This window comes from Larus michahellis, chromosome 14 (genome assembly GCF_964199755.1).
Source record: "Larus michahellis chromosome 14, bLarMic1.1, whole genome shotgun sequence".
Classification (NCBI taxonomy): Eukaryota; Metazoa; Chordata; class Aves; order Charadriiformes; family Laridae; genus Larus; species Larus michahellis.
In genome coordinates, this window is record NC_133909.1 from 14,037,630 (window position 1) to 14,054,667 (window position 17,038).

Consider the following 17,038-nt stretch of genomic DNA (forward strand, 5'->3'; position numbering starts at 1 on the left):
CGTAAGCCAGCCCTATAGCACATCAAGCAAAGCAATGTTAACACCTTTAAGTCATATTTCAATTGCAGTTATTTAGGGTCAATATTTTTTAACTTATTCTTCATTTTCTCTCCCTTTCCCACAGTCCCGTTTAACCTTAACTCCTTGCTCCAGACTGTCATCATTAATTTAAGCTGAACCCTCTGCACCTTTCTTTTGACATCAAATTTGGGTGTCCATAAAACAGGCCCGGAGTATCTTTGACATTATCTCGACATGATAACAGGATATTTGCAGCTTTCCGCTGGCATTTTTTTAACCATTCTTCTGACATTCAGGTGCTATCACCCTCCTCAGTTTGGCATTGCAATTGTAATGTCACCTCCGTAGTGGCCTCTGCATTGACATTATCATCAAATTAGCTTTACGATCAGCTGAAATACCAAAGGGAACGAGAGAGGTTGCCCCCAGCCCTGGCAATCTGGGTTCAGGGCGACAGAAGTCACTTCCGAAGGAAGGAAAGGATGTGCTGGGCGGCCGCTGGAGTTACTACACACAACAGGGAAAACCTGGGCGATGGGAAAGCGAGCAAGCACTTGAGAGGTTTTGTATTAGAAAAAAGATTACTCAGAATGCGTCAGGCTAGTTAAAAATAATTATAATAAAAATAAACAATGTCTGCTCCTTTGCCACTTCCTTTACGCCGCAGCGCTCGCTCCGGAGGGAAGCCCAGGTCGGGACTCCTTGCAGAAGCTGCCGCCAGCTGAAGGCGTGGGCGTGCAGGCTCCGGGGCCATTAAACTGTTTAGGATAACGCTGAACTCAGGCCCAACGCTATTATAAACACAGATGTTTTTATAACCTCGCTGAAAAGTTAATCGTCCTATTAATGCCTATTTCTGGGCATGCCACAAGTCAAGAGATTACAACCCTCGGACGGCGGCCGTAGTGGCTCTGAGCGCCCGCCCGCCCGGTCGGCTCGTGGGAATCCAAAACAAACCCGGCAGGACGGGGCGGAAAGCTGAGCTCCTCCGGGCGCTGCTCTCATTACGTGCATTAATAGCCTCCTCGCTGCGCCGGCTGACACAGCCCAGCAGCTGTCTCGGCCGCCCCGCTCTCCCGGGCAGCGCGGGGCTGACATTTCCAAACGCTCAGATGCGCCAGGATTCCGGGAGACCTCGCGAATCACCCGCCGCGCTCCGCCAGGAGCACCGGGCCGGAGCGGGATGGACGAGAACAAACCCCTGAAGGTCCGGCTGACATTCTCCGTGATCCTGGTTGGCGTCTCCCTCCTATTTGCTGCCGTAGTGACTGACCACTGGGCCGTGCTGAGCCCCAAAGTGGAGGAATATAACGCCACCTGCGAAGCGGCTCATTTCGGGCTATGGCGACTCTGTACAAAGCGGATTTTTATGCAGGAGCAAGGTCCCAAAGAGAAGGGCTGTGGGCCGATTACCCTGCCAGGAGGTAGGTGACCACTCACCAACTCATGGGAGGAAGCACCAGGCGGTCATGCCGGGCTTTGCTTAGGAGGTTGCAGGATGTGGCAGAAGGAAAATTGGGTCCGTGTTCCCATGGCACTTAATTCAGCATGGGGCTGCGTGGGGCTGGCTTCATGTTGGTCTGCAAACACACCCCGTTCTCATCCCTCTCGCCGTCAGCGCACGCTCTGCTGCCTTGCCCGTCGGTTTGTGACCATATTTGAGTCTCCTGTGCAGCAACAGCAGCGGCGGGGAGAAGGGGAGGAGGATCGGGCAACGGTGGAAACCACCGAGGGGAATTGGGATGGAGGAAATTTTGCTGATATCAGCCAAGGGTCCCGCAGCACCCAGGCACACTGACGGCGGCAGGCAAGAAAGGGGATTTATGGGTCCACCATACGTAGCTGGATCTTTAGGATTTCCAGATCCATATGGCTACAAAGGAACAGCCTTTTCGCGGCTGGCATTAGGTTATCTCCAAGCTATTTCCCTAAGAACAGTTCCTCAGGGCAAGGAGGAACAGGGACCTGCAGTATGTTTTGCCAGCTTCCAAAAACAAGTCATAAACCGAGTTCGAAGCAATTCCTCAACGACTTACTGACCCTCCTCACCTCTCGGCGGAGGCAGCCTGGTCCCACACACGCCTCCATCATGGGCTCCTCCGGCGCGATGGATAGGGAGGGCGGCGGGGGAGCGGGCACGGCTGCTTTCCGGGAAGAACGTTACATTCCCATGGTAAAAGGAGCTCATTATGTTTTTGCTGATTGCAAAGTCAGCAACATTCGCGCTGCATGCACTAGTACACTCCATCCGTGACCGAGCTACGCTGCTTTTTTAGACGGCTCACGGGGTACTGGATGCTTTCCAGAACAGAAATAACAGGATTGCCTTCATGTTAGACTCGCCGCTTGAAATGAAATATATATGTTAGCACATCTTTGAAAATTTCCTGCGAAAAATCTTGCTGCCTGGGCTTACTGTGTACTCCCTGTATTACTGCAATTCTTTATCTCTTTGGCCAAATTGCATGTGCTGAGGAGAGGAGCTCAGCCTCAGCGTTGAGATCTGCCTCTAACCAAATTTGGGAGTGTGTCATCCATATGCTTAATGTCTCTCGCGAAGGTACTTACGTGCCTAGAAACATATTCCTCACTGTACGCCTTTCCTCGCATGCGGAGGAAAACTCCCACAAAAGGAAAAAACAATAGAAATTGGTGCATAAACACCAAAATTGCACAACTGCGGGGTAAATATAAAACTCATAAATATCCAGCTGTCTGCAAAAAGCAGATTCGCAGGCGGGGCAGCACGAAAGCAACTACTGTCTTTGACAGACATCAGCATGTGCTTGCCCGGGCAGTGAATCACGTCCCAGCGTTGCCGTCCCGCCGGGCACAGCGAACGACCCGGCGACGACGGAGGGGCTGAGCCACCTGCCTCACTCCGGAGGCGGTTTTCCAGTTTTTTGAAGATATTTGGGAATTTGGATGACATCCTGTGCTGTAATCAGCATCCGAGGTTTCAAAGGGCGAAATCGGCACCTCAATTATAATATAAATATTTTAATCCCCGCTTTACCGACAGCAGGAAGACAGCTAGGGGAGGAGGGGGAAAGCGCAGCCCCCGCGGCTCTGGGCTGCTAAACGATGCTGCGCCCGCATGGCTCGCGTTAGATTGATTTCACACTTCTGGGAAGAGATGTCGGCAGGGAAACACCGGGGTTGTGAAACCTGCAGCCGTCAGGAAGCCATGAATGAACAGACGTGCAGTAAAAGAGCAGGTGTGGGCACCGGTTTTCCTGAAAATCACGAGACGTAACCAGACATTACTGCCAGGACTGGAAAAGAAACATAAGAATTTATCACTGCATTAATAACCATTTACCAGTCACTCCCTGAGGAGGAAATGGATGGCACGATTAACATTATTTATTGGGTTTTGAGCTCAGCACAGTGCAAAATGGGGAGGATGGCTTGGCTTGTGTTCCACAAAGCAGGGCTGTGATTTAGGCAGAGCTTTAAAATTTTACAGCGCTCTTCCGAGGATGCTGACAAATTGGAAGGGGTTCAGCATCCTGCTGTAAGAAATAGAAAGATCAGGGAGATGGCTGTTAAAACCGGGCAAATTCAGATTAATACTGAGACATTTTTAACGGTGGGCAGTGGGCAGCAGGGGGATTACACCGGCTGTAAACTGAGTTCACCCCCCCTGCCAGTAACCGCAGGGCAGGTGCTGCCCTACAGGGTGGGCTCTCGTGTGCCTGCACGCGGGGCAGCGGCAGCGAGGGTGCTCTGCCGCCTGCCTGTCCGGCCAGCAGCTTAAATAGGTCCTTGTAAAGATGGGAACCTGAGTTCAGGCAACTGGAGAGGAAAAGTGCTGGAGCGAATGGGTTATCAGCAGGGCTGTCTCCTTCCCTGGGTCTACCTGAGAGACTCGCTCTGCAAGACCGGTATTGAAATTAATGAATTTAAACTATTTGGATTTACCATCTCCAAAACTCAGTGTGTGCCGAAGGCCTTCCCCTGGCTTGTCGGCCCAAGGCCTGGCCCCCTCCACTGCTCAGTCCTCACCTTAACACCTCCCCTAGTCACAGCAGCAGGACCTGTCCCCCAAACCCGACACAAGCAGAAGCCTCAGATTAAAATCAAAATTTTTCAAACCATCCAGCCTGACACAAACCCCCACATGCTGGTGTCTGTCTCAGGTTCAAGAGCAAGGTGGGCTCCAGCCCCTTCCCACTCCAATGCTCATGGGTGACAGCTGCCACCTGAAACTCCGCGTGTCCCAAACACCTTGTGGCCTCTCTGCCCTTTCTTCCCCCATGAGGTGTCCATATTGCAGACCCCCAAGTTTTATCCACAGCTCAATGCGATTGCATTTTGACCGCGTCCCACGGCTGTGGTAGCTGCCACCCAGCCCCGTGGCGACGAGCAGCAGGAGAGGTTGGTTCTACACAAGCAGAGGAAAGATGAACTGGCCCATTTGCCCCCGCACAGCCGTCACCCAGGAATGGTGGATCGGAGGGGAAGGGCCCAGGAGGGCAGTAAGGGTGGGTGACCTGGAAGGGGAGGACACTGGGTGATGAACCGCACGGTACAACCCTGAACTTCAGGCGAGCCTTAATGTCCACAGAGCCCCCGGGTTGTTCCTGTCAGCAAACTGAGGTGACCTCACGGCAGAGATAATGCAATTAGGGGTGGAGAGAGACAAAGATTGCCACACAGTTTTCATCCATTATAAAACCCATTTTAAATCCTATCCATTATGTAAATGTGGCGTGACACAAATGGGCTTTTCTCTTATTCATGGTGGCACCAGAGAGGCATTGAAGTGCCTCAGTTGTCTCCAATAACAGGGAGCCCTGTTGAAACAGATACTCCCAGCTCAGCAGAGCACCGAAACATCTTTAAACTGAAAGCAATATATTATTTCACCAAAAGCAATCTAGTTATATTTCCTCACAATAAATACATTTTCCAAAAACACCTCCCCTAGAGCTAACCCGCTTCTGCCATAACCTCATTCATCGCACCTTGGCAGAGCTTTGCTGTAAGCCACAAGATGCGGAGGCGGCTCCTTTTCCTGCGGACAAGTCCATCTCTAAAACAAGGTTTTGTGTGCTCCCCCTCTGCGGAGCCTTCACGGGCTGGAGGGTGGACCGGGCTGGTTTGGTTCACCTGCAACGGACACAGAGCTGTGCCGTGTCCTCCATCACACCACATCTGGGTGGCTTCACCTTGGGCTTTGCGCAGTCAGCACGCCTGGGGACTCCTTCCAGTTCAGCCTTGGAGAATTAATTAAAAGCCAAACCAAACAACCTAAGATGAAGTGTTCCGCTTCCATCCCACCTCCCTCCCCTTTAGCACAGGAGCCAAAGTATCCCCAGACTGGACGCTCAGCCTCAGCCACCACTCGGTGCCTGGCAGAGGCACACAGCCTCCGCTCTGGGGCTCCAAATTTGCAATTTCAGTCATAGAGGTCTGAGTTCAAATATGTTTCCTCCAGTCGTTTGCAGGGATAATAAAGAACGGGTCAGGAGATGCCAGAGCTGAACGTTAACCTAGTCTCCAGCAAGGAGAAGCTGCAGATGAAATAAAAGTCAGCTTATAAAATTAAGTAGATAAGAGCGTCTCGAAGGAATCTTCCACTAATGGGCCCAAAAATGCTGCTTTACAGTTGCCTATCTCCTGGGAGAGAGAACATAAATCCTCCTTGAATCAGTAACTCCAAAATCTGCCATTCACATGACAGAAAAAAACAAGAAGCAGCAACAGGTAACATCCAGTACGCTGGTGCCTTCTTGCCGCTAGAAATTAATGCTGTAAATAACTGCCTAAATGCAGTATGTGCTCCCGTGTCCTGCACCTGGCCCTGGCTCAGGCTCTGCCCATGGCCGTGGTCTGTGCTGGAGCAGCCCGTCCCAGCCTGGGTGTCAGAGAGGACCAGAATGTCCTCCCAGACCCTCTCCCAGCATCTCCTGGAAACTGATGCCAACAAGAGCTGCTGGTGTTACCCAAGTGGCCCCTCACTGCAGGCACTGTCTGTGTTTCATGCCACCTTGGCCCCATTTCCCGGCCCGATGGGATCCCATCCCAGGGCACAGGAGGGGCGATGGGGAAGGCACGGAGCGGGTCCTCTCCAGCAGCTCAGCAGAATAGTGCAATCAGAGCTGGCGCCGCTGAGCGCATCTCCGCGATTGCACCCTTCCAGCCAAATTCCTGGCGACCAACTGTTCTCCCGGCTCCGCGTCCCGGCAAACCTTCAATTAAATCAGTTATAAATAGCGAGAACAGCCTCCACCCTAACCCTGCTGCTGCCAAAGCTTCGAGTCAGCAGGTCCTCACCAGACCCTTCCCCATCCCGCTGGGGCTGAAAGGCCTGGGTGTCCATCGACACCTCTTCGCTGGCTGGCTCTCGCCAGGCTGAGCATGAAGCAATATCGTGGCCACTGAGAGACGCAGCTGCCAACTTCCCTCCTCCCAGTTCACTCCATAACCCCTCTATAAATACCCCACGTACCTGGCAGCGTGCTCACGTCAAGTCCAGCTAGAGGAACTCCATAAAGTTCCCGTTATCTAACTCTTCTGTCTTATCAAATTAGCTTAGTAGACCGCTCTGATGGCAGTGAGCTTCGGCAAAGCCAGGTGGCACAGGAGCCTCTGTGCCCTCAGCTCGCAGGGCTTTGATCAGCCTTCCCTTCCCTGGACAACCGCTTGCGGCTTCAGACAGCTTTTGTCTTTTTACTGGCGGCCAAAACAAAAGCCCGTAGTGTCCCTGTTGTAGTAAAGCACCGTGTGCTTTGCTGCATTGTACCAGCCTCATCTCTGGGACCCCCATAGTGTGGTGACCCCCCCTGCCATGCAGCAACCCCCCCTGGGCTGCTCCCCCCTGCCAGCTGCTGCGGCGCAGGGGTCTGCACAGGGAAGGAGGGATGAGCCGGGAGGGAGAAGGTGGATGAGGACACTCCATCCTGCCTTTTTGGAGTCCAGGCTCACCACAGGAGCGGTGACCCTCCTACAGCCGGTGGGGTGATGCCACTACGGAGCGGGTTGGCCGCAGGAAGGTGAGCCGGGATGCCAGCTCAGCTGCGGGCACAGCAGGTCCCATCACCAGGAAACGCAGCTACACAGAGAGGTGGGAGCATGGGGTGGCCGAAGACAGAATGAGAAAAATTATTTGTAATTCACTTTTTAAATAGATGAGCAATCAGTGTGAAAAGCTCTGGGAGGGAGCCACCGACAAAAGGTATCGGGGGGGGCTTCAGCCTTGTCCACGCTGGAGCCGGTGGCCTGGCGTGTGTGCGCCACCCATCTGCTCCCAGATAAAACAGAGCCAACTCCAGGTTCTCTGGGCCACCAAGGATGGGGTACCTTAAAAACATTGCAAGTCTGATACATCAATAAAAAGCAAATTCAGTTTTACTACATATTACCAGAGATTTCCAAGCACACTGTATTTCCTTCCCTCTTTCAGAACACAACTGCTCCTACTTCAAGCACTTCACACCAGGGCAGAGCTCGGAGATATTTGAAGTAACCACCCAGAAAGGTAAGAATTATCCTGAAAAACATTTTCCTAACTGAGGTGAACACAAGGACTAAAGTAAAGGGGTTCCCAAAATGAGGAGGGTTCAGTCCTGGTTCCGCTGAAAGGCGTACGGGAATTTCTATCAGATACCACCAGCTGAGAAAAATGTAAAGAAAAAATGCTTTGAACAAGGTCAAATGCCACCTTCCTGGGAAGAATAATTTTTACATATGATCACACCCATAACTGTGATTTTATTCAAAGTTGTCCCACAAATATATAACAATGCCAATACATAAGAAAACTGCAAAAATTCTTTTCAGCATAAAAATGACTTTACAATGTTGGCACTATCCGTGACACTCCGAGCCTTTGCCGTCGAAGGGAGAAGGCATTAATAAAATCTAAATGAATAAATCGTACCCCAAGCAGAGTCTTGACCCTGAAAAGAAGTACAGAGACTCTGTGAAGACCATTAGGAATTTTTATGCTTCATATTGATTTTATATGAAATCATGCAAAAAACAGAGCGATCAATGGAAGGAAGGAACAGAGACCCTACAAAGACACCACAGTCAGTGTTTACAGAGCATGAATTTTGTAAACAGTCTCTCGGAGACAAATTTCACATTTCTAATAAGTCCCTGATAAAGCCAAATATTTTTAGCACTCGTCTATTGTGCTCCTCTCCCTTTCTCGCCCTCTCATTAAGGACAAATTCCTTTCTTGTTTGCCACACGACATATTTTGCTGCGGAGTAAATGAGTTGCTGATTACATTACACATATTAAACAATCTGCTTTGCTTCCAGTGGAAACGATAACGGTGGAAAACCCTGCAGACAGGTTTTCTAAAAAAGCAGTTTCCTAAGAGGGGAAAGGCTGGGAAATTCAAGCGGATAGAAGAGCGTGTCTGTGAGCTACCTGCTTCTGCTCATTTATGTACTATCAGATCCAGCCATCTAATCTTAAAAATGCGCCTGATGCCGCCTTAGTCATTTCGGAAAAAAAATCAGGAAGAACTTTTCTTTGAAGCAAAAGAAAAAGTTTAAGCCCCAGCAAAAAATTTTACATTGAAACAAACTCTTTCAGGCGGTTCCAGCACATAGTAAAGAGAAACATTAAGGAAATTATAATAAAAGAGTGGTATGAAAAGCAGTGAGAACAAAGAGGGATCCGCTGCTCCCTTTTGCAGAAATAGCTATGATTTGATGGGAGCTAATTAGGAACAGGCAAAAAAAATTTCTTCATGATTTTGCCTGGGAGATATTTTTTTTTAAATGGCTTGAAAGGCAAATATCATCAGGCACTGTGATGTTCACGCATGGCTACACGTGTTAAATATTAAACTAATCTGAAAACGAATGCAATATGTAAATGAAGGCCTGAATTATTCAATTAGCAATTCTTCCCCTCCATTCGGACACTGACGTGTGCCTCGGCGGGGGGAAGCGTCCGGCGCACGTCTTGGCTGGCTTAGCCAAAACCAGGACATTTTATGGAGGGTTTAATTCTTTGCCCCAAAGAAGCTGGGTTTTCACGTAGCTGGAAATCATTGTCTTAACAGGGGAAAAAGGGGAAAAAAAAAAAAAGGTGCTATGCAAACACTTCACCTCTGGCCTCCTGCCCGCCCGGATTTTGAGGCCTACGGAGCCCAGAGCCGCGTTTCTGCGTCAGTACAACACCGGCACCACGCGCGGGGGCCTTGCCGGGGCTCTGCAATACAGCCAGGGAAAAAAAATAGCCTCGAGCTGTCTATTTACCGTGAGAGCGGAGCGTGGGCCCAGGAAGGCTTCAACAACAACGTCTGTGCAGCAGAGCTAAACCAGCTCCAGCCCAGACCTTCATCAGACCAGCACCGGTGCCACTTGCTCTTTCAGAAGGTGTTTCCCCCTTTTGCTCTGTTTTTATACCCTTCTCATTCAAAAGGTACATGGCCAATACCCGCCCCTGCTTTTCTTTGGGGGAAATACTCAATTCACCAGAGCCACCTCTCCACAGCAGCAGGAGGATACGTGTTTCTCGGACTGACCTACTGCAAAGTCACCAGAGCTGATGGGAGCATGCTCAAAATTTGCATACATTTGCATTTTTTTGGTGTTTTGTTTTGCTTTGGCAGAGTACAGCATTTCAGCTGCAGCCATTGCCATCTTCAGCGTTGGCTTTGCAATCATCGGAACAATCTGCGTCCTCTTATCCTTCAGGAAGAAGAGGGATTATCTGCTGAAGCCAGCATCCATGTTCTACACCTTCGCAGGTAGGAGGCTCGGTGCTCACGTACCTGCACGCAGTTCACAGTACAACGCAGAGAATCTTAGATAGATCCCGGGAGGATGGAGACACTTCTAAAAATGCCCTGAAAGTGGCATTTTCTTCCTTAACAGTCAGGCTACAAGTCCCCATGTGGTGCTCCAGCTGAGGAGCTCTGAAAATGTCCCCAGCAGCTTCGCTGTATTTTCTCCAACTACCTTTCGAAGGGGCATTTCTAGCATATTCAGTGCTGGCCACAGTGTAAACCAAGGCTATAGACTATTCCATCTCATTTGTTACGACTCAAACCAAGGAAACAGCTGGTCCAGGCCCAAAATACACAGCTGTCTCCCAAAACCACGAAGACTGCATTTTTACGTGAGCTAATAATACCTTGGCGTGCCACAATGACTGAAAGACAAAGGTGCAAATTCTTACCTCAATAAAAAACTGACTCAACCTTTGGAAGAGCTCCCTAGGGAATGCAATTATTCCTCCACCGCTTTGAGTTTCCCATCCAAGCCTGCCTAAGAGATCACACAAGTCACCGACTGGCTTGGATGGCCTGGGTTATAGCAGAGCTCTCGGCAGTTGTGAGCATTGGTTCCTTCAACGCTTGAAGTCAATGACTCACCTGTGAATCTCACTGCAATGCCGGTACACAAAAAGACAGATGAGGTGGTTAATTAAGGATGAAAAATTGACAGCTGGTTATTCAACCCACTGCTCCTATCTTCCTTCAGGTCTCTGCATCATCATCTCTGTTGAAGTCATGAGACAATCGGTGAAAAGGATGATCGACAGCAAGGAGACGGTCTGGATGGAGTACAGCTACTCCTGGTCCTTCGCCTGTGCCTGCTCCTCCTTCGTCCTGCTCTTCATCTGCGGCATCGCCCTCCTCCTGATTGCGCTGCCTCGCTTCCCCCAGAACCCCTGGGAGACCTGCATGGATGCAGAACCGGAGCACTGATGTTCCCAGCACCCATGACAAAAAAAGCCAGAAAAGTGTTTTGAAATGATTTGTATTTTTTAAAATGTCTGGGTCTCACTATACAATGTGCACTCCATTAACTGAGGCCTTACTGAACCAAGGCATGCTCAATTGTAATTCTTGCTTTGTTTCTTCTTTATTTTTTCTTTTTTCCTTTTTTTTTTTTTAAAAGAAAGCAGAAAGAGCGTTCAGCACCAGCGAGGGCCGCAGGTGAATGTCACCGCTCTGTGCCAGCCTGGGGACACCTTGGGCTGATGCAGCTGGGGGAAACCCGGGTGTGAGACAGCTCGTGCCCCAGAGAAGACAGCTTTCTTAGGGAGAAGACATTTGGTGTCGCTAGGGCTAAAGAGCAGATCCACGAGGGATATCGGGCTTTTACACCTCACCTGGTCAGAGAGAGACAGTGAGAAATTCAAGCGCGTCTCCCATCCGTGCCGTACTCCTCTACCTCCCCAAGAAGGGCTAGTTCACCCCTCTGAAATAAGCTGGAGATCCTTATGTTATTCTATTAACTGTTAAAATTTGTCAGGAAAAAAAAAACAACTCAAAACCCTAAACCCAACTTTGTCTAGCATTGGGATAAAACTTTCTCCTACAAATTTATACTCTGCAGCTCCATTCTTTTTGAATTAAGCACAAAACCCCTGCAAAATAGTTTTTGTTCTGCTTGAACTTTGATAGCAAATCCAAGAAGTGCTGAACATTAAGAGTGCTATTTTCCTTTAATAAAAAGCATAATCTTCCAGTAGCATGATTTTCTGGAAAACGATTTTGATGGATGAATCACTTGGCCCATCAAATTCTGCTGGGTCCAGAATGACAGTGTAATTCTGGATGGTATTTACTGCACCGAGCTCTCGTTTGTTCCTCGCGAATGGGCTTTTTAAGAACGCCGTGCTTTGCTCACTGCATGCATATCTAAAACTACGTTTTAGGAAAAAATCCTTCAAGGCAGCTGCAAAGAAGAGGAGGATTTGGACTGAAACACCCGGGAGATTCAGGCCCGAAAACACTACAAAAGCGCATCGCTGTTTACCTGTGCTTGAAGAACCGTGCACCCGCGGCACAGCTGATGGGGATGCTGCGGAGGCTGCTTGTGTTGCGGACCCCCCCAGTGCCCCACCGCCTGCAGCACTGGGGGACACTGGGGCCCCCCAGTCCCTCCAGCCAAGCCCTTTGCACCACCACGGTCCCCCAGTGCCAAGAGGTGGGTGGGTTTTTTGCTTGGGTCGGTTGGTTTTTTGTTTTGCTTTTTAGTTTTGGGGGTTTTTTTACAGTTCAATTTTCAGAATCTGCTCAGCATTTCCCCCCCGCCAAGTACAAAAAAGTATGTGTTTCACATTGCTGTTTTTTCACCCGATAATTTAAAAAGCAGGAGAAAAGGAAACTGAAGTGCCCTTCCCTCCACACTTACCTGTCCACAATTCTAAAAAAAAAAAAAAAAAAAAAAAAAACAACAGACAGAACTCAGAACAGAAGATTTTGGACCATTTTGAGGAAGTCAGGACCTGTTCAGTCCTTTAAAGAAATTCCCCAGCAATTTCATGCTGGTGCGAGGGGCTGCCCATGGCCCCGGGCCGGGAGCACCGAGCCCCAGCAGCCCCCAGCCCGACCCCGGCATCTCTCCATTTCCCCATCAGTAGAGTGGCAGCGACAACAGAAGCATTTGTGAAGTTGCATTAGTATTTCTCAAGCTCTTTGAAGTTGAAAAGCAGTACAAATAACACATATATTATAAGTTTTGGGATAAAGCATTCATTGGCGCTCAGATCCGAGTATGAGCTGGGAGCTCTGCCTGTCTCTCATCATGAGAGACAACTGCAAGTCTTCGAGTTGTCACCGAACCACTGTGAAATGCGAAATGGTTTTGAAATCTTATTTTAGGGTACGGAGCTGACATTCTTAATTTGCATTTGCATTCTTTGGGAAAACAGAGGCTAGTTTCTAGGGAGATCCTTTACATGCGACAACAGAAAGGGAAGTAGTTGGTGTGACCCCGACGGTGGCTGGCCCCGGGGTGCGACACCCAAACACCCGCAACACACGTTATTCCAAGCAAAGCAGGTGGCAGGCACAAAGGCATTCCCATCATCATCAAAATGACCTCACCTTGGACGTGCCGTGGGGTGGGATAAGCAAGGTTTGGGGACATGGGACTAAGACCGTCACCCCGTGAGGACCAATGGCACGTGCTGTGCCCCCGGGCAGCCCTTCGTCCCCACGAAGCGCCATCCCCCTCTTGCAACGCTTCTACGGGGACAAAGTGATTTCTAGGTGGCTTCTTATCCTGATGGGCCAGCCCGTTGCCCAGCCAAGGAGCTGCTTACTCCCCTTCGCGATATTCACGAGCAGTGACGTACGTATTTTGGAAGGTCTCACCTGTCTCATGCATGCTCCCGCTCCTGCCAGGGCTGAACCGCTTTGCCCGAGCCCCAGTGAGGGCAATGGAAAGATTCCCCGCGAGTGCTGGGGTCTGGCCCGGATCAGAGGTTTTACAGCCTCGCTGGGATCACTTTGCTCATGGGGCAGAGAAAACACACAGCTCATGGGAGCAAGACCCAAACCCCCAGGCAGCAGCTCAGACGCCTCCTAAAGCTCTTCAACTCGTTAAGCTTGATTCCCGCTCTGCCCTAAGATGAGGTTTTTTCATCGTTCACTACTTCGTACGGTCCCTGCAAGACTGAGAAGCACGTGGATGACTTCATTTTCCAGATATTAAGAAATGCTGACGAGGGACTCGTGCATTAAATTGGCCATTGGTATTCACAGCGGGGCGGGCGCTGCTCCTACAGCAGGTTTGTTCTGCCCTATCTAAATCTCTCTGCCAGGGAGCTGATAGTGTGTTTTGAGAGAGTTAATAAAAATGATTGGCCTTCATAAAGGAAAAAGAATATAATGTTGCAGGGGGAGCTGTAACCAGTTGAGTTTTCATTCTCTCAGCTGAGCAAATAGCAGGGAATTGCCACCAAAATTTCAGGAACGTAGCAAGAAAAGGTGAATGAAACGTCCTTGCTGGCAGGGAGCCATCAGAGCGAAACAGGGATGGGAACCCAGCTGCTGCGCGGCCAAGAGGAACACAGGTGGGTTTGGGCGATGGCCTGAGAACCGAGTGGGAAACACGCACCAGGGAGAGGAAGGGCAAATCGATCCGCGGAACATGTAACTACCACCAGCCACCCTGAAATCTTGAGCGTTGGTCCTGCCATTACCAGACCCGTGGACACCTTCGGTCACGGGTCTCTTGGGCACATGCCGTTGCCACGCTGTAAACCAACGTCACTGCCCATCACCGAGGTGCCCCGGGGCATCGCACGTGGCATGGCACTGCGAGATTTCGGTTGCTGAGGCCTGCCCGCCGCACCGCAAAGCCCAAGTGTTAAATCACAGAGTCGACACAACAGGAGACGCGAAGCTTTTGGTTTATGTAAGAGTACGATTTGCTGTTAGGCAAAAGGCGTGGAGAGAATCTGCTTCCCTTATTTTTAAATGCTGTGTTGTGAGAATTTAATGTGCAGAAAAGGTGCCAGACTAACAACCCTGAAGAACAAAACTGCCTGTTTAGCACGCAGCTGAGCGCTCGGCACAGCCTTCATCTGCAGAGGCACCGCAGCTCCAACAAGCGGCCCCCGGCGCGCCGGGGGGAAGCGCTCACCCCGAGCTCGCCGGTCACACGGTGTAGAGCGTGCGAGGGCGCAGAGATGGGTGCGTGCAGCAAAGGAAAGGCACATTCAGAAATCTTGGTACAAACCCCTACTTTTCCCTCAGTCCGTGTCTGAAAAGGGCCAGCAGATGCCCGAAGCTCAGGTGTTTGACCACCCTGGCATGTAATTTATACAGACACAGGTACACTTACTTGATTCTTTTTTTCACTGCTCTCTTTCCGCTCAGTTGCTTCCTTGTGGCCCATCACCTCTTTTTTCTCCCTGCATTGACAGCTGTGGAAATTATTTCTAGAAGGTCCGAAAGATTTGAGAGTTTTTGCTCCCCCACAACGATGTCCTTGGCCCCGCTGCAGAGGGGCGCTTTCTCTCCTGGGCTTGAAGCTCTTGAGGAACACACCTGATGCAAGAGGTGACCAACACCAAGAGGCGGCTGTTTGCAGTGTTACATCCCGCCAGCCTCAGGGAGGGCCTTGGGGATCAACACCGAGCCCTTGGGCTCCATCCAGCGCGCTCCGAGTCGGGCATCTGCATGCCAGGAACCCGGCCAATGCGCAGAAACAGTTTATAGCATAAACTTCATTTTCAACATCGCTTAAAATAAGCTTCTGCTTTCACGGTGGGGCAGTGGCTCTTTGAATGCTGTATTAATTTTATAGCTTAAATATTAGGCTGTATAACTTAAGTATTAGGCTGCTCTGTACCACAGATTACACCCACAGCAACAGGATCTGTTTTCAAGGCACCTATTTGATTTTTTTTTCCCTTTCCATTATCACCAAGAGGGCAAGAAAAGAGCGTCACGTCTTTGTTTTGACTGAAGTAGAGGATGAGATTGTTCTTGCTTTGTCATACTTGATCAATGTTCTGGCTCCGGTGAAGCTACTGAACGTAAATCCAAGCCATACAGCCATCACGCATGCACGCCCCGCATCCACGCAGACAGCGAGCTGCTCTTCTGCTTTCGAAAAGAAATGCAGAGAAGGGAATAAATTCAGATTTCTGGCCTACTTTCTTTTTACCAGAACCAGCAGCTCAAGTCGGTTTTGGCAGGGCTGAGCCCCAGGGTTCAGCTTCGTGCCCAGTGCCACTGGTCTCGCTGGGAACACCCTGATGGCTCTGCAGAGGTCTCCTGTGAAAGCACCTGCCCCTCAGGAAGGAGCGAGTCTTACGGAAATCAGACTGACAACATCTTCTAACTAGTCTTGGATCGTTCAGATGACAGAGCATTTTCTGTTAATTTATCAGCAGCGTATATTAATCCTTACGAGGTAAAACCTTCTCAACGTTTCTCAACTAAAGCTGAAGTTGCCAAAATCCCCCACACCAAACTGACACTTCCATCGCGTTTGCTGTAAATCCTTTTACTGTTCTTGAATGAAAGAAAAGAACTTGGAATGAGTCAATCCTTGCTCCCTGACACAGCTCTCAAAAAGATACTGGCGCGAGTATTGCTGTACCAACAGAAATAACCCATATTTCATGTCAAGGAACATGACGTGCACATTTTTCCAGGCACCATACATCACCACCATCCGTCTTGACAAGTTAATTGTCCGCAGTGTTTCTAGGAAAACTAGAAACTTAAACTAACAAAACAAATGAAATGAGTTGAACGATGACACGGGCAGAGCAGGACGCGCCATGGGCTTATTGCTCGGGCAACGCACGGGCTCCGACATGCCTGAGTTCACTCTCAAAAGAAAACGTAGAGTGGTCAAACACGCCGCTCTCAGTGCTATTTAGAGCAGAGATATTACATACATAGCAAAAGAATTGCTTATAGAGCATGATCTCTGCTAAAAAAAAACCAGCTGAACTTGACAAATCTGGGAACAAAACGTTAATTAATCAAAGCAGGGAATGGTACTCACAGGCCTGTAAAGTCAATGGAAGCATTCGCACGCTGCTAAGGGTCAGTAACGCCACAGCCCATACAATTAAGTAAAACAGCGCAAACTCTACTAGATGACAGCTTCCAGGAGAAAATATGGATGCAAGAGCTTTGGTGCTAATTAAGCAGCTTTTATGCATAACGCTATTTATTGGCTGTACTGTGGAAACACTTCAGGCTGCCATCTGAAGAGCAGCTGAGCACTGCGGCGGGTGAGGATTTACGCCGGACGGGCGGGAGGGGAACCGTCCCCGTGACACCTCTCGGTTACGGGGAGCTCAGCGCTGCGGGCAGACCCCGGAAGGTGTCCCCAGGTGGGTCCCCTGCAGTGTCCTAGGGAGAGGGGAGCCGGGCACGCTGCCGCGGGGCACACAGCAGCCGGGAAAGTAAGGAAGGGAGAGGGGAGCGCCAGGAGGGCTCTGCCCGACGCCGGCAGCAGCAGAGCTCTCGCCAGAACCAGGCTGGCGCCCGCCGGCAGCACCAAACCAGGCAAGCACCTTCACACCCCACGCCGTAACAAAGCTCACCCGGGACGCCAAAGGGACGCGCCACGCTGCCAAAAGGTGTAGGTGTGATCTCCGAACCCATTGGCACGTAACCTCTGTGCGCAGGGAAGTGAGCAGCATCGCCTCCCGACCCTTTGTCTGGCTCAGTACGGCCATGTCTAAAGCTTGGAGTTTCGTGAGAACTCAGTCTCCAGACACACGCAGGGAAACCTTCCGGCTGCGTTCAGTAAGTAGCTATTGAAGGGCAGAAGCT

General features: G+C 50.2%; 1 protein-coding gene across 1 annotated transcript; it reads left to right on the forward strand.

The window, feature by feature from the left end:
- Nucleotides 1–725: 725 nt before the first annotated feature.
- CACNG1 (calcium voltage-gated channel auxiliary subunit gamma 1) lies at nucleotides 726–11,480 on the forward strand. Its single transcript, XM_074608171.1, has 4 exons — nucleotides 726–1,445; nucleotides 7,433–7,507; nucleotides 9,605–9,742; nucleotides 10,479–11,480. Exons 1-4 carry the CDS (start codon nucleotides 1,205–1,207, stop codon nucleotides 10,703–10,705), a joined length of 681 nt encoding a protein of 226 aa, XP_074464272.1. The 5' UTR covers nucleotides 726–1,204; the 3' UTR covers nucleotides 10,706–11,480.
- The last annotated feature ends 5,558 nt before the right edge of the window (nucleotides 11,481–17,038 follow it).

Coding starts and splice junctions, on each gene's coding strand:
- CACNG1 (XM_074608171.1), top strand. CDS start 1,205: ATGGACGAGAACAAACCCCTGAAGGTCCGGCTGACATTCTCCGTGATC. Junction 1,446..7,432: donor GCCGATTACCCTGCCAGGAG/GTAGGTGACCAC, acceptor TCCCTCTTTCAG/AACACAACTGCTCCTACTTC. Junction 7,508..9,604: donor TGAAGTAACCACCCAGAAAG/GTAAGAATTATC, acceptor TTGCTTTGGCAG/AGTACAGCATTTCAGCTGCA.